The 20,892-nt window shown below is 42.1% G+C and overlaps 1 protein-coding gene across 1 annotated transcript; it reads right to left on the bottom strand.

Annotated features, from left to right (window-relative positions):
* Positions 1-1,269: 1,269 nt before the first annotated feature.
* On the bottom strand, positions 1,270-13,672 carry LOC121296334 (72 kDa type IV collagenase-like). Its single transcript, XM_041221761.1, has 13 exons — positions 13,276-13,672; positions 12,312-12,538; positions 11,758-11,906; positions 11,209-11,337; positions 10,754-10,927; positions 8,359-8,532; positions 5,628-5,801; positions 5,222-5,377; positions 4,976-5,102; positions 3,553-3,689; positions 3,149-3,308; positions 2,784-2,893; positions 1,270-2,023 (listed from the first exon to the last, which is right to left on the bottom strand). The coding sequence occupies exons 1-13, from the start codon at positions 13,417-13,419 to the stop codon at positions 1,920-1,922; spliced, it is 1,965 nt and encodes a 654-aa protein (XP_041077695.1). The 5' UTR covers positions 13,420-13,672; the 3' UTR covers positions 1,270-1,919.
* Positions 13,673-20,892: the final 7,220 nt, after the last annotated feature.

The raw sequence follows: 20,892 nt of genomic DNA, 5'->3' as shown, positions 1-20,892 counted from the left end.
TCCACTCCACCTGCAGGTCAATCCTATGCATTACATGTGTTTGTGTGTGTCTTATACATGTCCTGGGGTGGCTGCTGCCTGCGGTTCTGTAATGAAGAACCTCTCGTTGGCCCCAAGGGGATGAGGGGCCCTTCCCAGGTGTGTCACACCTGAAAAACAGCTGTAGTTACAGACGATGCAGGGCACACCCTTAATGAGCGGTACACCCAGGTTATACAGCATGGTTACCTAGCCTGCAGCTCTAGACATGTCTACAGTCAAGCAAGCTGGTGTAGGAATGTTCTTTAAAATATATTTTCATTACAAGGCTAATTACAAGTTAGATTTTTTTTTTTTTCTGTACTGTATAATCTTACAATTCCAGAATGTCTTTGTTATTAAAACCTTGTTTGTCTGCTGTCATAAAAGAATATATTCAGAGCTGAGTTTCTGTGGGAGCTACTGTTATTGCAGGTGACCATCTTATGTTCACAAAAATTAAGGATTTCTCTTTTTCTATTATTATTCTTTTAGGTTAAACTGAAAATTAGTTTAAAATTAATACAACTTATTGCATTTTTAATTTGCAAAACATCAAGCATGTACAACTGTAGTTTTGTAATTCTGTTATAGCACCAGTCAGCCAGGAGATGGGCCCACCCCCAAAAAAACCCCAAACCAGATTATTTTTGGAATTGTAATTTTGTGAAAACCAATGCTTCAGTGCAGAAGGGATGTGCTCAGCAATATGTACTGATATTACTGAATTTAAAAGCACCCCTTACACAACCACATTCAGCTGCACCCTAATCTTGCCTCTTAATCCTGAACCTGACTGTATTCTCATAGTGTAAATCCCTATACTTAGATAGAACATAGGCTTTGTATCAAAAGGGTTGACCCCATGTTTTATCTCGAACCACACACACACGTTTCCAGCACAGAATGGAATAATATTTCACTGAAGTGGCACTGCGCAGTCCCTGGTTTCATCGTGCTTTAAATCAACTGCACTTAAGAATCACAGAGAGCTAAAATTCCCATCACATCATTGCTCGTAAGTCGCACCTGCTCAATTTGACGTGCTGGCTGTACTAAATCCACAATCACATGGGTTTTGTCATTTCTCATTGGCTTCATGACAGCGTCAATGCATTTTCCCTCCCTTTGCCAGCCTGTGTAGGGCTGCTGTGTAAAGCATACAGGTATATTTAAGTTCTATTGTTGTATTAACAGAGAGGTTTAAAAAAAAATAAAATAAAAAAAAAACTCAGTAATTTAACAAACATATTCTAATGGGGACATTTATTTTTTTAAACAAAGCATAGTGACAAAAGTGCACAAAGCAAAACTACAACGTACTAGTTGTCGATTTAAAACAAAACAACCCCCCCCCTCCCCAAAAACAAGTTATAATAAAAAGATTCCATTAAACTTTAATGACGGTCGCTTGTCATGACTCCATCATGCAACACACTACATACAAACCTTAGGCAACCTGTGCCATGGATCGTTCTGAACTGCAGGTAAAATTTTAGCAACACTGATATAAAAGAGAACAGGTGACCTTGTAAAGGTATTTGTTACAAAACCCAAAGTGCTTTAAAAAGAAAAAGATCTGTCCTTTATTAAACAGAATAATAAGAGGTCACAGCCAGTGGAATCATATTCATGTGGGCATACCCAATACAGTACCTATGCTATACAGGGCAATAGTGAAGGTCTGTTTTCAATTGCTGAAAGGTATTCCATACAGCACAGGGTTTATTTGCACACCTCAGCTGGAATATCAGCGCTGGTACTCGGGCGATTAGTGGAACCATTACCAGGCTGGACCTTAAACGAGTGCTGCCTCAGCTGTGGCTCCTCACTGATACAGCTTATAGGAAGAGGGAGGGATGGCTATGCTGCGGTTATATACAGTGAGTGTTTCATACAGCTCAGCAGCCTAGCCAGTCAGACTTCACACTTCCCACTTTCACAATCTTCAGATTGGTGTCATCCATCTTCAGATAGTACCAGTCCTTAAAGAAATAGGTGAAACCTGGATAAAGACAAAGACATACAATTACTAAAAACAGCAGTCCTCAAAACAGTAAATTCAGTAAATAAAATGGCTTCATGAAACTAAACAAACTTTCTTTTTTCAAAATAACTTGTAGCATTATACTCATATCTGGTATTCATATCACAACATTCCCATTCCTTGATCCTTCTACGTTTAATTTCGCATAAAAACTTTTACAGAATCAAAAACACACAATCAAAAATATCAGGTAAAACATAGACAAGCGTTCCGTTGGTGCCTTCAGTGTATAAGTGCTTTACTATCTTGAATGAGTCTCTGAAAAACAGAATAAGAAAACCAAGCTTCGGTGTGATTTCCTGTTTCTAAACACCCCTGCTATGCACCGCTGGGTTTGCATCTGGCAAGTTGATCAACAAGTCGACACAGGCAGCTTTGTAAAGCAGCACAGACACACTACACTAAATGCTGCTTCGCTCGGGAGGTGAAACGGTACTGAGAAAGACGGAGAAATAAAACGTAGGCCCCGTGAATCTCGACCAATACCTCACGCAATTACAAATGCTTGTCTTCACAAAAGGACAAACGTTGGAAAGTGACTCGAGAGTAGCCGTCTTGAAGATCTTCTTATTCTCGGGGGCACAGTGCCAGACTTAATGAGGGGGTTGGCTGCCTTCATCTAACCACTAGAAAATGTGTCTCCAGGAAGTCTCCAAACAGACAGCAACACTCCAGCTATCCTGCAAGCTCTGCTTTGTGTGAGGCTCGCCCAGCTTACCATCACCATTAAACTGGAAGGCAGCGTCTAGACTGTCCGGCACTCCATTCCAGGCATCTCCAATGAATTTGGGGAAGCCAGGGTCCATCTTCTTCTTCACCTCGTTGTATCTGAAAGAGAGCAGGAGGAGACGAAACGCTTCTTTACTGTGGTAGACTACAAGCAGAACATAGCTTCAAATGGAATTATCATTATGAGCGTTTGAGTGGTTCAGCCGTACCTGTCACTACTAGTCTGAACATACCGCTGGATAGTGCCCACCTCTTAGATAACACAAAAACATATGGAACATACCATGCTAAAGGAGTATGATTCCCTGCTTTATATTGTAAAATATATTTTATATTTTAATTAATAAAGCTCACCTCCAGAACTTGTCACCTGCGAAGAGGTAGGTCTTCTTGTTCTTCTGGAAGGAGAAAGCAGCATCAACACGGTCCAGATCAGCAGGCAGCCCCAGAGAGGAGATCTTCTTTGGATGCCCGCTCTCCAGACTGCTGGCTAAATAGACCCAGTACTTCTTGCCTGCAGGAGAAAACAGGTTCTGAATCACCAGGACAGCTTCATCAGGGACCAGGCCACTGGGGAAGCAATGAAAAGTGGTAGGATGCAATAGCAGAAAAGGAAAATGATGACACTGTTGAAACTTTGCTTCAGACTTTGTTGCATGTAGGAGCAGTTCATTTTGCCCCTTCTAGATTCTCAAAGTATCTTACTGTTGCTAGTTTTATACAGTTCCTGTCCCGCGCACTTGAACCTCACACAGTACCTGCGAAGAACACAGTCTTCTCCTCCTGAGGGATCTCATACACAGCATCAATGGTTTCTGGCAGCTCAGACCAGAATGTGGCCACAAGCATGGGGCCTGTGGGCTTTCCCCTGGGATTGGTGGTCCTCCATAGGAATCTGAAAAGCAAGAAATCACAATGAACCTTTTCATCGGCACATCTGTTTCTCCTCACTGTTGGCACAGAGGAGTCAAAAGTGCAAACTTGTAATTGCCTGCTTTTCGTACACACTGGGTTTAAAACAATCCAGTCTTCAGGAGAACTAATTTCTACTAGAAAAGGCTGGGAAGTACTGCAAGCAAGTGGTCGGGGTGCTCTGGTGAACTAACTTCCAGCAGGAGTCAATCTCCTCCAGCTGTAAAAACTCTGCTGCCAAACATTTTAAAAGCATTTAAATGTATCTAACTGTGATACAGTGTTACCCACAAATTCATGCTGGTTAATTACACAAATTATGGTAGCTGAGACAAGAAATCCAAAAGCATGTTGAACTTCAGCCTGTTTGGCGGTCAGGACTCCTGTGCTTGAAAGAACATTTGCCCTCGGGGAAGGGGAGGGGAGCTGGAAGGAGAAGCACTGTGTTGATGGGGGGGGGGGGGTTGCAGGCAGAGGCATGTTTTCATTCAGCAGCCCCAAGGCAATACAGCACTGATGAAGACTGCACCACAAGGGACCAGCCTATCTAAGGAAAGGAACAGCCAATGAAGGCCACTGCTAAAGCTCCCATTTTAAACAGCGAGGAACGACAAATAAACCTTCAAAAGGCTCCCTATGAAACAGTTTCTGAAAGCATACATGGATTTCACAACCCTGACTTCTCTCGATCCTGTCTCCAGGGAACCCACAGACTTTCTGGGTTTTGTTTTCAAATTCCTCTGCACTCTCAAGAGCGTTAGTCATAGCACTGTTTACCTAGGAAGTGATAGAGTACAGCACAGGCTACAGAGTTCAGCCAAGAAAGAAAGGTGACTGGAGAAATTCAAAACAGGGATCTGTGGTTTTGCAATAACCAAGATTATTTTGTTTATAATGTCTGGTCTCTGAGTAAAGAAAGCATGCCAGACTTTATATTAGATTTGTATACATCGCAACACCTTCACTGGACCTACAGGCAGGCGAGGCAAGTCTGGTTGCTGTAGTCAGCAACTCACAACCCTTCTAGGAGTACAGAACTGTTTTTCTTAGAGGAAAAAAAAAGCACAACACCATAAAAATATAATACTATAACATAATACCATTCAAAAATGAAGCGCCACCTGAAATCGGCAATTTGAGGAGCTAAGCCTTGAGAAACCATGCAACATGCAAGAGGCAGAAGTGGTACTGCACTAATAAGAACTGTAAATCCCCATAAGACTGAACAAAAGCAGGATGAGCCTGGACAATGAATTCACTTTGCATTACCTGTCTTTGAAGAGGAACGTTTCTCCTCTGATCTGGGCCACGCCGTCAAAGACAATGTCCTCCTGGCACAAATCCATGGGGGTAACTGGGCCCTGGGTTGGTGGCAAGGGTCTATCCGTTGGTGCTCCTGTAGCAGACAAACAGCTCGTCAGATACATCATGTTTTGCCGGGCATAACTGGAAATGACAGATTGGTGGAGGCTTGTATAGAAACGTAGAACTCTGTTGCACAGAACACTGTTTTACCATAGAGCTCCTGAATTCCTTTGATGTCATCGTTGGAGAGGCGGAAGTTCTTGGTGTAGGTGTACATGGGAGCCATCAAGGCCCCCGGATCATGGGAATGCTCCAGACCCAAGGCATGGCCAAACTCATGGGCAGCAACCAGGAAGAGACTGTAACCTAGGAAACAGAGGTGTAGGAAAACAATGAATACAATTCAAATCTCATGCAATGAAAACAACCTTTCAAAAAAGCACGTTAAGGACAACAGATCTCACGGCAGCACTTCTAAAACGGAAGAGCAGATGACATTTTTAATTGACTACATTAAGAGATTTACTTTTCCTTCTGCATATAATAATTCCGATAACAAAAGAAACACATTAGTTTGTGCAGTGCGGCCAGGCAACCCATGTTGACTTTGCTGTACCCTGATCAGGGCAGAAGCCCCACTGGCGGTCATCATCGTAGCTCTTCGTGGTCGCACACCACATTTTGCCATCGCTGCGCCCCTCGGAGGTGCACGAGTCGTACGTCTTTCCCAGGAAGGTGAAGGGGTAGACACAGGGAGAGCCGTCAGCATTCCCACCCACCGTGGACATGGCTGCAAAGAGAGCACAGCTATCACACATTGCAATTAGAATAAGTGGGGGCAGCTACTGGAAATCATCTGTCTTGCAATGCATGGAGACTCCATGACTGTCTAAGAACACTGGTGCTGGCACCCACGGAAGAAGTGGATTTGACACACAGAGGGTCAGTTTATACTGCAGCAATGCATACAGGTGTACTGTGGGACTAATATTTGTGTCTCACAGGTTTGCTTGTTGTTGTTTAGGTTCCTTTTTTTTTTTTTAATTTAGTCATCGGCTATTATTTTCTCCTAATTTAGAACGTTCCAATTATTCTTAGGCTAAGCTCACCACTACCACCACTGTGCCGATTCGGAAGGGGCGAAGACGAACACACGATGTCCTCCGAAGAATGTGCTATTAGCGCTCACCATGCCGCCACCTCAGAGCTACAGCCTCTGAGGCTAACGCAACTGTGGGCCGCTTACAGGCAAGCCTGCATGCACCCGGCCAGACCACAGGGGGTCACTGGTGCACTGTGAGCCGAGGACACCCTGGCAGACCTCAGCAGACCTTACAAATATAATTGCTTCGATATATTTTATTTGCTTATTTTCTTATTAATCTCATTTCATCATTCTTATTCATTGCCTGCTTTCTCCAATGGTTTTTATTTAGATTTTGTTAATATTAATATTGTTAATTTGTAATTTTTACTACTTCTTGTTGCAGACTTCTTTCTGTTTCAACCGACACACACAGCGCTTTTAGACAGCGTGGTATGAAAGACGCTATAAAAATAAATTGAAATTGAATTCAATGATGTTAAAATCTTTTAAAAAGGGTACTTTAAATACAGTAATCTCTAACAAGTCTGTTTCTTATATTTTTGTCTTTAAAAAGTAAAAATGCCAGGTTCTGACCTGTTATTAATGTTATTTTGAATGGTATTCAGATTCGTCACTATTTAAATCTTTGGGGACAGTGGTGTTAGCCTGGATCTGAACATACAATTAGGTGCACGTCGTCTCTAATACCATTGTAACATCAGGAGAAAGCTGCTGACGCCAAGCGAAACAAAAGAGCCCTTTGTAATAAACCCAGCTGCTGTGTTCCCAAAACGAGAGGCAGCAGTAACTTCGTAATGTCCTCAAGTCTGGAGAATCAGCAGCACTGCTGGGCTGGAAATGAACACAAAACCCTGGAAATAGCAGCTCTGCTAGGGCCCTCCATTGAGGATTGTTAATGATAAATCCTTACGATTAGAACAAAAATCTCGGCTGGAAATCTCTGCCGCCTTTCGAACGCAAGTTTTTTATAAGGGTAAGGGACAAATAAAACTCACAAACTGCCAGCTGCAGGGTGGAAAGCTGCCGTTACCCAAATGTCCCATAGTAAAAGCATAGCAAAGTGTAACAGAGCACAGCGAAAGCATGGTAAAGCGTCAGTAAGCATTGAAAAGAACAACGGTGTATGGTAAAGCATATTGATAAATATAAAAACTATGTTAAATATTTAGTGTAACCATGGGAAAAGCATGGCAAAGATGCAAAAATACAGTGGTAAACTTTTATAAGGGAAACTCTCCTCGTTCTTTAATAATAAAGGACAACTGTGTTGATTCTTAAAAACTGAACTGCCTACACCCTGCAATCGAGGCAGTGACCTTTTCATCTAACATGCCTTGTCCCGAGTATTTTAAAAATGGAAACTAGTTCAACAGCTGCCATACAATAGCTTTCCCAGTGTTAATGGCAATGCACCAGCAGCCTTGCAACTGACTCACCCTGAACACTTTTTCTGGTTGCATTTTAATTAGCCACATAAAATGCACACCCATCACTTTTCAGAGACCAGATTGCATACAAGCACGAAGCCAGGCTGCATTCTCAGTCAACTCGAAACAGATGAACGATGTGGCTTGACTGCTTCCTGTTACACTCCACTGTGCAGACAGAGTTTGCACAATGGAAACACTCCCAGCCAGCGCACCATGGGGTTTAACACACAGCTATCTTAAACATAAGCAGAAGAGAGGCTTTCCGCTTCAAGACTCTTATATATCGAAAGACCAGGCACTAACTACCAAGACTCTGCAGGTTATATGGTTCTATATAAGTGGTAATTTTGCACTGCTGCTATATAAAAAAAAAAAAAGAACACAACTTACAGAAGCAGATAAGATCAGCAGTCAGACATTTTGCCTTCAGTGCATGACTTACTAGGGGTGTGTGTTTAGTATTGAGCCGGACCGTTAACTAGTTTACCGCAGTATATTATGGGACTTGCATAACTTAGTAAAGGGAAACAGAACACAGCTAAAGGGCAGAAGCATGGTGGGCCCTTGAGAAACAATGTAAAGCATGGCTAACACATGGCATGTGTTGCACATGACACACTGAAACCATGTCAAGGGGGAAGAATTCCTCAAGACGGCGTATAAGATTCAGTGCAAATACATCTGGTCGTGTTTGTCTTTGGCGTGACTCTTGTTGCCGCAGTGTCTATCACTGCCCCCTACACAGCTACACTGCAGGCTTGACTTCTGCTACAAAGTTTACCAGCAAAGCAGCAGACGTGCAAAGTCACCTGTCTCTGGACAGAACCCGTAGGTCTTGTCCTTGTCGTAATCTTCCGTGGTGCCGCACCAGCGGTAGCCATCAGTCCGCCCCTCCGTGGTGCAGCTCTCGTATTTGGTGCCTTGGAAATTGAAAGGGAACTTGCAGGGGGCGCCCTCGGCATTGCCTCCCAGAGTGAACAGCACTGAGGAACGAAGCACACAGACAGTTAGGCAAGGGTATAAAACACTGCTTCATGCAAGCTGCACTGCTAACAGCAGCCCTGGTACCAGCAACGCCTCTGCAGGAACATATCCGAGAAAAAGGATCAGGAAATTCTTTATAGAATCACTGGTTAATAGAACTAACTGTGTATTGTAATTAAAAGTTACATTCTCATAAGATTTTTATTTATTTATTTTACTGTGCTTTGAAAAACAGTTGCTTTTATCACCAAGATGGAGAGTTGCTCTACAGCTGTACAGGTCTCAATACTTCACTAATCCAATCCACAGTGGACCTCACCAACAGAATTTTTTCTGTCCCATTAAAACACATTTCCATGAAATACTGTTTCCCAAACGACAGTAACAAGTTATCTTTCATCTTGTAATGTTCCCACTGCAAAGCCACTCTGTTTACTCAGGCCAAATAAGCTTCGGATTTCACCTAATTGAATTAGGAGCAAAATGGCAAACTGACAACTTTAGCTTTATAGCGAAAATAAATGGGTTTTCCATTTCTTGGGCAAGCTCTGCTATTTTCTTTTTTGCTAATCATCAGGAAATGCCTGTGGCGATGCACTGAAAATCAAGATGTTTTGACACCAAAAAAAAATCTTGATGACTATATATAAAGAAAACAAAACCTTACATTTAATTTTAAATCTGTCTCTAACAAACTGTAGTTTAATGAAACTTTGCAGCTGGCAAGTCTACGATGTAGTGCTGCTCTTACTCTAGACAATCACTCGCACACACACAGCTGCTTTGTAGCTATTGAGGGGACGCAGGCTGCTAATACTTTATATATAAGTAAAAGCTTTATATACATCGCATGAGTAAAGAGGAGGGGTTGGCAGTTTCCAATCGCTGTAATTTGATCAATGTAATTATAATATTAAATCGCAAGTGAAAGCAGATTCCGTTTTTTGGCGTCTCCGATAAGCCTGATTGTACTTTGAATTGCAGCTGAAATGCAATCCCCCTTCCAGTGGCCTTTCAAACTCCCCTTGCTGGTTCACCTGGTCAGGTATCGACTCACAAATCCACTCCAAGTCCTATCTGAAATGCTTTCAGCAGCTAGCACAGTGGGGAATGCGCAGAGGAAGAGGGTGCAATGCACACCAAGTTAGCCGTCTAATCAGAAACCAGAAACAGATTCAGAGCTTCAGCCTTAAGCTAAGGCGAACAAGAACACAGTCATTTACAGGGCGATTCGTTTTAGCCGCAATATTTTCTAAACAGTCGGCAAGGTATTATATGTATTTATCTATCAGAGGTGTAGCCATTAATCAGGATCAGTCCTATTGCTGTCAGAGTTTTAGTTCCTGTTTTTTTTTTTGTTACTACGTTTTAAAGTCTAGTAACACTGCAGACATTTCAACAAGCTTGTTTGATGTTACCTGTAAGTTTACTTCCGCATGTAAATCAACAGATGGGATTCATCCACCTCGTTCTTTGTCTTGTCTGACAAGGCAAGACAGTGGTGAGGAGAACTGACAGCAGTTGCTGATGGAGCAATATTACTTCCAGATGGAGTAGAAGCAAGACAGAGTTTCCAAACAGATGCTCAAACACAGGGCTTAGGTTGCTTGGGTTGAGGAAATTTGATTTCTTGTCTTCAGGCAGAATCGCATATAAAAAATATATATATGTTGGGTGTAGGGTGTCTTTTACTATAAAAGGCATTGTTCTGCAGTATGTGCAGCCTGAATCATTCAGCTTAATTTCTATTCTGCACCAGGTGACACCCTTATTAACTTCTTACAAGACACTGGGTAAAACAAGTTGCTTTGGCAATAATAACTGATACAAAACTGTCCTCAAGTAAACACAAAAAAAAGCTATTGACTGGAAACATCTATTTTGCTGTGTGTCTTCTAAATAAATGTTTCAAAACTATCATACTGAAGTCAAACAACCTAACCACTTATAATTTCTCTCTCTAACCACAAACAGGAGCATTGTAAAGCACATTCCTTTGCTTGCTCACATTTGCTGTTACTCTTAAAAAAAAAACCCACGTTATTCAGTCACTGTGGTCGCGCTCCAAAAACGTTAACAGTTTAATGTCCGGTATGGAATTGTGAAGTGGATGCAGTGTACATCATATACAAAAAGACTTGCGAGTACATCTACTTCAAGATCCTCGTATCAGTGCTTCTATCGAGATCCCCAGCGTTGTAAATGTTTCACATCACTTACGTTCATGGGGGCAAAACCCGTACTTGGCATCGTCGTCGAAGTTGTAGGTTGTGGAGCACCACAGGAAGCCGTCGTCCCGCCCCTCAGCTGTGCAGCTATTGTACTCCTTCCCCATGAAGAGGAACGGGAACTTGCAGAATTCACCATCTGCGCTTCCATACTTCACTTTCACCACTGCAACCACACCAGAAATGATCCTTTCAGCTGCTTTACATTTGAACACTTTCTATTTATTCCAACTCCCCTCCCACCCCCACCACTGTTTAACCTAAAAAAAAGTTAGTATATCATGGAAAAAAATCTGTAGAAAAACTAAGAAACATGTAGATTTGAAAGCATGAATATAGTAGATGAGAAACCAACCCAGTCAGAATGAATCCACCCCCCCCCCCCCCCCCACCCCACCCCACTGCCCCACCTGCCCTTAACCCAGCATCATTGCAGATCTTGGGTACCTTGTCCTTCGCCGAGGGTCCAGTGTTCATCGTCGTCAAAGTGAGAGTCTCCACCCACGCCTGGGCCGGGGGCGAAGGCGTGAGCCAGCAGACCATCCTTCCCATCGAAGGGGTAGCCATCCCCGTGCTCTTCACAAGAGCAAGGAAGAGGAAAACACTTTAACACTGTTAGGCTACACACTACATGAAGCACTATACTACTGTCCTTAACATTAAGAGTACCTGCTGCAACTAAGCCTGGACTGTGTAGCAGTGGCACAGTGGTAGAAATGACTCTGGTATTTAGGTTATTAACCCTTGTAAAAGTTTCCATTGTATGTTTTGCAGGTTTACCACTGTGAAGCTCGACTGCAAGTAGAGGTGGTAAGATATTTACCTGAAGTCAAGGTCCCTTTCTTAGGAGCAATTGCACTGAACTGTGTGATGTGGTCATTCTGAATCCATCTACAGACAGGCTCAGCTCAGTCCACCAAACTCATTTTGACTTTATACCAAATCCAAATCAGATGTTAAACTAGTATACACTGTATTATAAGAGTAGATAACTACCCCAGCGTCCGAAGTTGATCATGATATCAGCTTCCCCGTCCATGATCCTTGTGAATTTCAGCGGCGTCACGTTACTCCACACTTGAAAGGCACGAGCAAAGGCATCATCCACTACCTCTTCATCCAGGTCAGGCGTGTGCCCCAGAATCCTACAGGAGGAAACGACAAGACAATCATTCTAAAAACTCTCCCCTCAGCAACTGCAAGGACAGAAGCTCCGAGATACAATCTGTCGCAAAGGAAAACCAAGCTGGATTCGAAGCCAGACTTTCAGAACCAGGGCTTTGCTTTTACTTGAACTTCTGCCATGCAGGGGTAAAGTCCTTTGTGAATATGAAAAGCGATGAGCAATTCTAGTACGTATACCACCTCTATCATCATCTCAGTGTAAAACGAGATACAGGTACAAGTATTCTAACTGCAAGGTAAATGAACCTCTGAAAGATCAAACTGGGCAGAACCATCCAGGGGCATTCGTCACATTGAATTTTCCTTCTTGCATCACAAAGCAGGTCTCAAAGGTTAAACAGGAGATCCCATTCGTACACGCCTACCTGTAGGTAATGCCCGTCTTTTCCCACTTGGGCCTCCTGGCAAAGAAGTTATAATTAGCTAGGTCTGGAACTCCACAGCGAGGCTTCTTCATCACCTCCACCGTCTTCTGATCAATCTCCCCTGTCTCTGGCAGTGAGAAGAACTTCTGCATGGTCTTCAGGGTGTCCTTGAGCACCATGAGGTTGCAGCGGTCTTGTGGGCAGCCATAGAACTTGTTCAAATAGTGCTTAAAGAGACGGACAATTAGCAGACTGAAAAGGCTATTCACAGGGAGACACTGGGCATGCAGGGGATGAGGAAAGCAAAGAGCTTCAACAGTGCCATAAACAAACAAATAAGCAAACAAACAAACCTCCCTTTACAACAGTGCATACTGCTCCATTCAGTACAAAAGCATACAGTGGGAACTTACAGTTAAAAGTTAAATTTTAATTATTGTTCCAAATTCATATAGAAGGCTTTCTGATTAAAATGACATCATTGTCTTCAAGATTAGTTCCATTGCCAAGTCATTTTGCTGCGATTAAACCCAGAAGTAATGCAGGCGAGAGGCAGCCCAAACCCAGACCGCATATAGATGTGCAAGTTAAGTATCAAACTGTTTAACAAGTTGATGGTACATTGCTAATTAAATAAACACGCGATGTTGAATTAAAATGATTATTACTTAAAATCCAATTTTAGATTATTAATCTTTTAAACAAGAACCAATACATAATTATCATAAAAAAATATAAAACCAATGTAAATAATGCTTGGTCTATCAAAACATTTTAAGTCTCATATAGCTCAAATAACTTCAATACACTAATAATAATAATAATAATAATAATAATAATAATAATAATAATAATAATAATAAAGTTTATTTTTCCCTGACCTGTAACCTACACATAATATACATAGTTTCTAAATAACCAGTACAGTAAAAAGTAATGAAAACTCAAGTTTAAGGAAACTTACCAGTGCAATCTCTTTGTCTGTTTTCGGTTTTTCGTCTCCAGGGAACTTTATGATTGGTGAGGGTGCAGCTGAAGTTTGCTGCCAAACAAAGAATTGGACGAGAAACACATTTAAAAGGTGTTTAGGTTGAAAAGCGCTCCTCATTTTGTCGAGATTATGTTTTGCCCGTGCTCACTGTCGATGTTTTCCCACTGAAGCCCTCTTGTCACTCCAGTCTCAGCCTCTACAGTGTGTTCTTATCTGCACATCCTGCCTCTGTGATTTACACAGTCTTTTCCCCTTGTATTAGCAGTTCTTTTGTGCGATGTTTTAAGCGCATATTACTGCGCAGTCTCCAGTTCTGGGGAACGAGGGAAGCGGCTGCCAGATGCAGGAATGCCAATGCTTTCTTTAAAAAGTGACGATTTGCTGAAAAAGCAAGCAAGCCTTGTGATTTGCATCAACGAGGGCGCCAGGGCGTTAGTAACCGCGTCTGTGGATGAGGTAACAACTAAACATTCCACTTATCGAAATGTTAATGATTCCTGTTAATAACTCTTATTACTTTTTCGATTAACCCCAATTAAATTCCGATTAAATAATAAAGCAACGAGTAGATTAGGTGATTACCTTGAGCAGACACGGTTTTACAGAATTTACACTTTTCCCTTTGTCTTTTAATGGTGAAACCCGCAAATTGCGAATCCCGTATCTTCAATTTAGACCTGTTATATTAACGACTGTTTCCCATCCCACTCCCCACTCGTCCGTCTCCAGTTTCAAGATTTTGGGACCATGGTGTGTTTTTGCTTTAGAGTGGGTCTCTCACAGTCTCCTATTCTTTTCAAAATCTCCCAACACTTCCCTTCTGACTTGAAGCAGGGCAACATTATATTCAATAGAGAGCCGTGATGCATATTTCCTTCCGACATCCAAAACAGAATTCCTGTTACAGGTACACAGACTTGCGCTGTGCATGTCCACCTTCAGTATTTAAGGTTTTTCAATGCATGGGATGGCCACTAATTTGACCACTGACATTTCCGCAATAGGACATGCTGTAGCCACACAGACAACCCCTCTACAATAAAGCACTGTATTCTCATTAAACAAGCACATGCATGCATTCTAACTGACCACAGCTGGATCACCTCAAAGTAAGCACAGTTCCATTCTTGATGGCCGGTACAGTAAGGGTTGGTAGTGGTCATTTTGATGTGCTGGACAAAACAAATATGAGAGCAATACATTGTGTTATGTGGGCTAATGACAGGTCCTTCAGAAACATTAAAAGACTTTCTGTTATAAAAGCATATAGTTAAGTAATGTTCAATAATGTGAAATGAATAATATGCATTGTCATGGTAAATGCTGGTAAAGGCTGGTCGCTTGGTGCATTGTCGTGGTAAAGGCTGGTCGCTCGGTGCATTGTCTGGTAAAGGCTGGTTGCTCGGTGCATTGTCGTGGTAAAGGCTGGTCACTTGGTGCATTGTCGTGGTAAAGGCTGGTCGCTTGGTGCATTGCCATGGTAAAGGCTGGTAAGGGCTGGTCGCTTTGTGCATTGTCATGGTAAAGGCTGGTCGCTTGGTGCATTGTCATGGTAAAGGCTGGTCGCTTGGTGCATTGTCTTGGTAAAGGCTGGTAAGGGCTGGTCGCTTTGTGCATTGTCATGGTAAAGGCTGGTCGCTTGGTGCATTGTCATGGTAAAGGATGGTCGCTTGGTGCATTGTCTTGGTAAAGGCTGGTCGCTTGGTGCATTGTCATGGTAAAGGCTGGTCGCTTGGTGCATTGTCGTGGTAAATGCTGGTCGCTTGGTGCATTGTCATGGTAAATGCTGGTCGCTTGGTGCATTGTCATGGTAAAGGCTGGTCGCTTGGTGCATTGTCATGGTAAAGGTTTGTAAAGGCTGGTCGCTCGGTGCATTGTCATGGTAAAGGCTGGTAAAGGCTGGTCGCTTGGTGCATTGTCGTGGTAAAGGCTGGTCGCTTGGTGCATTGTCATGGTAAAGGCTGGTCGCTTGGTGCATTGTCGTGGTAAAGGCTGGTCGCTTGGTGCATTGTCATGGTAAGTGCTGGTCGCTTGGTGCATTGTCGTGGTAAAGGCTGGTCGCTTGGTGCATTGTCATGGTAAAGGCTGGTTGCTTGGTGCATTGTCGTGGTAAAGGCTGGTCGCTTGGTGCATTGTCATGGTAAAGGCTGGTCGCTTGGTGCATTGTCATGGTAAAGGCTGGTCGCTCGGTGCATTGTCATGGTAAAGGCTGGTCGCTTGGTGCATTGTCGTGGTAAAGGCTGGTCGCTTGGTGCATTGTCATGGTAAAGGCTGGTCGCTTGGTGCATTGTCATTGTCATGGTAAAGGCTGGTCGCTTGGTGCATTGTCATGGTAAAGGCTGGTCGCTCGGTGCATTGTCATGGTAAAGGCTGGTCGCTCGGTGCATTGTCATGGTAAAGGTTGGTAAAGGCTGGTCGTTCGGTGCATTGCCATGGTAAAGGCTGGTAAAGGCTGGTCGCTTGGTGCATTGTCGTGGTAAAGGCTGGTTGCTCGGTGCATTGTCATGGTAAAGGCTGGTCGCTCAGTGCATTGTCATGGTAAAGGCTGGTCGCTCGGTGCATTGTCATGGTAAAGGTTGGTAAAGGCTGGTCGTTCGGTGCATTGCCATGGTAAAGGCTGGTCGCTTGGTGCATTGTCGTGGTAAAAGCTGGTCGCTCGGTGCATTGTCATGGTAAATGCTGGTAAGGGCTGGTCGCTCGGTGCATTGTCATGGTAAAGGCTGGTCGCTCAGTGCATTGTCATGGTAAAGGCTGGTCGCTTGGTGCATTGTCATGGTAAAGGTTGGTACAGGCTGGTCGTTCGGTGCATTGCCATGGCAAAGGCTGGTAAAGGCTGGTCGCTTGGTGCATTGTCGTGGTAAAGGCTGGTCACTTGGTGCATTTTCGTGGTAAAGGCTGGTTGCTTGGTGCATTGCCATGGTAAAGGCTGGTAAGGGCTGGTCGCTTTGTGCATTGTCATGTTAAAGGCTGGTCACTTGGTGCATTGTCATGGTAAAGGCTGGTCGCTTGGTGCATTGTCTTGGTAAAGGCTGGTCGCTTGGTGCATTGTCATGGTAAAGGCTGGTCGCTTGGTGCATTGTCGTGGTAAAGGCTGGTCGCTTGGTGCATTGTCATGGTAAAGGTTGGTCGCTTGGTGCATTGTCATGGTAAATGTTTGTAAAGGCTGGTCGCTCGGTGCATTGTCATGGTAAAGGCTGGTAAAGGCTGGTCGCTTGGTGCATTGTCGTGGTAAAGGCTGGTCGCTTGGTGCATTGTCATGGTAAAGGCTGGTCGCTTGGTGCATTGTCATGGTAAGTGCTGGTCGCTCGGTGCATTGTCATGGTAAGTGCTGGTCGCTTGGTGCATTGTCGTGGTAAAGGCTGGTCGCTTGGTGCATTGTCATGGTAAGTGCTGGTCGCTTGGTGCATTGTCGTGGTAAAGGCTGGTCGTTTGGTGCATTGTCATGGTAAGTGCTGGTCGCTTGGTGCATTGTCGTGGTAAAGGCTGGTCGCTCGGTGCATTGTCATGGTAAAGGCTGGTCGCTTGGTGCATTGTCGTGGTAAAGGCTGGTCGCTTGGTGCATTGTCGTGGTAAAGGCTGGTTGCTTGGTGCATTGCCATGGTAAGTGCTGGCCGCTCAATGGGTGTTCTAGCAGAGATATTATCAAGGTTGGATTTTAAACAGTAGGTCTACTGAGCTTGCATTATAAACAGACGCAAGAGCGTGCATTCCTTTTGAGGTGATATACTTTCATTGATTAATTTCTGGCAGTAAGGATCTGGTGGTTTCACAGTGAACTCTACAGATGATTATGAGTGTTCTGTGGTCATGGAGGTTCAGTCTTGTGGAGCTCCCAGACTCTGAAGGATGAAAGGTTGAGATGTAACCATGGTGTTGATTGAGACACTGCTGTTTTGATGCTTCATGTCCTTGGCACATTCTGTTCTCAGTCTCTGTATGTTTTTCCACAGAACCTGTTTGCTCTTTTTCGTCTTTTCCAGCTTCATTCATATGGCCTTGTTGCATAAGGACTGGTTGCCTGTGGACATTGATTAACAGGTGAGCCTGTTATAATAATACATAGAAATGTTTTGTTCGGAATATACCTTATCACACAATAACAGATAAACATGAGACATAACTTCTGTGATAATATATGCAGACTCTTTCATATATTCTATGTTTAAAATGATATATATATATATATATATATATATATATATATATATATATATATATATATATATATATATATATATAAATAATGTAAAGGTCTGTAATCCCACCAAGCTCTGAAGCTGTGCTGGTATAGAAACACTTAAAATCAGTTCACCACAGTGTTGCATGTTTAAGGACTGAGAGCAACACTTCATTTCTTAGTGATGGTTCTATAATTCCAGACACAACATCCACAGCTGCATATAAGAATGCAGACTGGCTTTATCTTTGCTTTAAAATCCACCAGCTCGTATGCCATATGTTTAAATTAAACCATTCACGTCATTCATTTTGGGGAAAAAATAAACACCAACGTAAAAGATTGGTATGTTTTTTTTGTGGTGCAGCTCTGCCATCTAGTGGTTATTAATTGATATTGTTATACAAAAGAAAATAGTAAAAGTTTTATCAGGTGGCACCAATAAGCAAATGTAGGGATATGTAATAGCTTCTACTGCTACAGGAATGTAAAAACCTACATTTTTGTATTTTTTATGCGTATTTTTGGTTGAATATGAAAGGAAGGCACTAAAATTACAAAGTATTTCAATAGATTCATAGATAGATAGATAGACAGATAGATAGATAGATAGACAGATAGATAGATAGATAGATATCCTCGTTTTCCAGTCTGTTGGTTCGTTGCTTTATACAGTATTTGCATAGGGCCCTCTTGTGGCCAGAACGAGTATGTTTTATATTCCAGGCAGTCCTCTTAATTGTAAATGCTGGAAATGAATGAGGGCACTTTACATTGTGGTCTTTTGTTTATTGTGAATTTATATTGCGAGGGGAGTACTGTAGCGTTTAATTCAACAGCCAAAAGACCGAGCGGAACGGGTGCTACACACGGCTGCACATTAAACCAAAACACTCATTTCCACTTTTTTTTTTTTTTTTTTTTTACAGAATTGAATAAAAGAGCAGTTAATTTCTTTTCAATATAAACATAATAACTATTTGTCTGTAGCCAGGATTTGTCATTACAGAAAATTACCTTTTCATGCTGTGATGCATGCAACTGTAGCCTACAACTGACACCAAGCGATCTGCAGCTAGGAGAGTTCTGTATTAAAAGCACATCCACACGTTCATTTCAATTGGAAAGTTTATTCTGGGTTTAAGTGAATGATCTGCATGCATACGAATGCAAAGTTGTACGGTACAGACGCACGCAGATTGAAATGGTAAACTTAGATTGGTATGTGACTGTTTCCTGTATCTTGTTTTGAGGGCTCTTTCAGACCGGAGTGACTGTTATGTTAATCGCAGACTCAGCCGGGTATATCAATCACTCTTTAAAATATTAATTGTCAGCATTTTAAAAGGAAAATACAGACACGTTTGTTTTATATAATTCCATACAACTTCGTATGTAGAATACCAGATCTGCAACTTGACATCTTGTGTGTTTGGGAGCGCTGTGGACAGGGTGATATATTCAACCGGCCAATCAGGGCAGCCTTAGCATAGAGACCTATCCACAGGATGCTGTAGAAAGCGCGGAACCAATCATTGAGAAACATTATATTAATTGTATTGCCTACGCGATGCATATTGCATCAACCCGATAAAAATGTAACCCTAAATTATTGAACACAAATCCATTATCTTCGACGTGTTTTATTTACGTCCACACCAGACACAGGCTATCATGATTGTGACAATGTTTCTATAAGACATATTGTTGATGTTTCTTTAGTTGCATTTTTCATGCAATCTCATGATCTGCTGGCATCTTATTTATAATACTGAATGTATTCTGCTCGTCCACATCAATGAATTAAAAAAAACAAAAACAACAACAATTCTAAAATGAATAAGAAGCTACTGGAGGCTGTTTAAAAGCTCTAAATTAAAAGTTTCACTTTTTTTTTGTGTATTTCTGGTTTGATAATTTTATTGTGCTAATGTAAATGTTGAGTAATTGTCTTTGAGCTGATAGCCCAAATTAATACCAAAAATAAGCAGGTTATTTGTATTACCAGTGTGCAGTATATGCACACTGAAATGTGTTCAGAATATGTTCTATACTATTATGTTAATTTCATAAACGTGTAGAGCCCTCTTGTGGTCACTGCTGGTATTCATGCCTTGAAACATGGTTAAGAAGGACAAATTCAGTGTCACTGTGGGAAAAGCCTGCTGATCTTTAAAATGACCATGCAAATTTAGTACATTTTAAAATGTATCTATATTGTTCCTTTTTGGAAAGCACTGAACAAAACATTTTAAAATATTTGGGAACCTTACTCAAGCCAACCAGAAGGGATTACTTAAAAACTGAAGTTCTCTTAGCAGCTGTTCTCCAGCTCAGGCCAGCCGGCTCACTGGGATATGACACGTCCAGGTATGCGCTGTTAATCTGCTTTAGAGCAGAACACAATCTGGGATAAATATGGTTTGATTTGATGTGTTTCTATAGGAAGTAAAGCTTTACATCAAACAGCAAGCTCCAGCAGCTGGGTCCACTATGAGGCGCTGGCTTTTGTAATCTGTGCAGCAGACTTATGTGCTGTGCTTCCTGGGGACGGATCTGCCTGTAACCCCAAGCATGCCATTCATAAGCATTGTTTCACAAGGACAGGGTGCAGATAAGGGCTGGGCTCCTCTTCTGTGTTGCGATGCTGTTTACAGGAAGTCGTTGTTCTGTATATTCAGCTCAAGTTAGGGTGTCACATGTCACCTACATTATTAATAAAATGCTGTTAAATACATCCTGTAAAAATGCACGTCTTTTTATTTTATTTTCGTTGGGAATGTTCTGGTTTACATGTGCAATCTGTTATGCTTACGCTACTGCAATGTCCTCTCATTTTACACAATTTTTAAAATTTAGGTGACACTTTACGTTATGTGTCTCTTAATCATCTTGTAGAAACACTGATAAACATGGGTGGTTGTGTTGTAGCAGTGCAACTAAATGCTTAATTACATAATGATACTGTCACGTGTGTGGTTGTGTATTTACAAAGTAATGTAATCAGTGTAAATGAAGGTATAGTCATTTGCACTGATGAAGGCACTGTATAGACTCACAATCACAGTTATATGTTTAAGTTTGATAACATATCATATATTTTTTTTTATTGTCTAAGTGGCGTTATGTAGCTCCACCACAGTCTAGAAAATGGGTCTCCAACCCTGGTCCTGGAGAGCCCCTATCCAGCAGGTTTTGTAGGTGTCTTTACATCATCAGTGGCTAAAGATCTGGAACACCTGTTAATGTTGACTAATTAAGCCAATAATTGGTTCAATTAAGTAACAGAGAGATTGGTTGAAATGAAAACTAGTGTAAAGCGTCCTACGACTGTTACAATCGATGTGCTTGGAAAATCGGAAATGAAGACGAACATACAGCCCTGCACTGCCATACACTGTTATTGTTTTATA

This window comes from Polyodon spathula, chromosome 21, assembly GCF_017654505.1.
Source record: "Polyodon spathula isolate WHYD16114869_AA chromosome 21, ASM1765450v1, whole genome shotgun sequence".
Lineage (NCBI taxonomy): Eukaryota > Metazoa > Chordata > Actinopteri > Acipenseriformes > Polyodontidae > Polyodon > Polyodon spathula.
The sequence above is the reverse complement of the archived record's forward strand: the minus strand, read 5'-3'. Positions and strand labels throughout refer to the sequence as shown.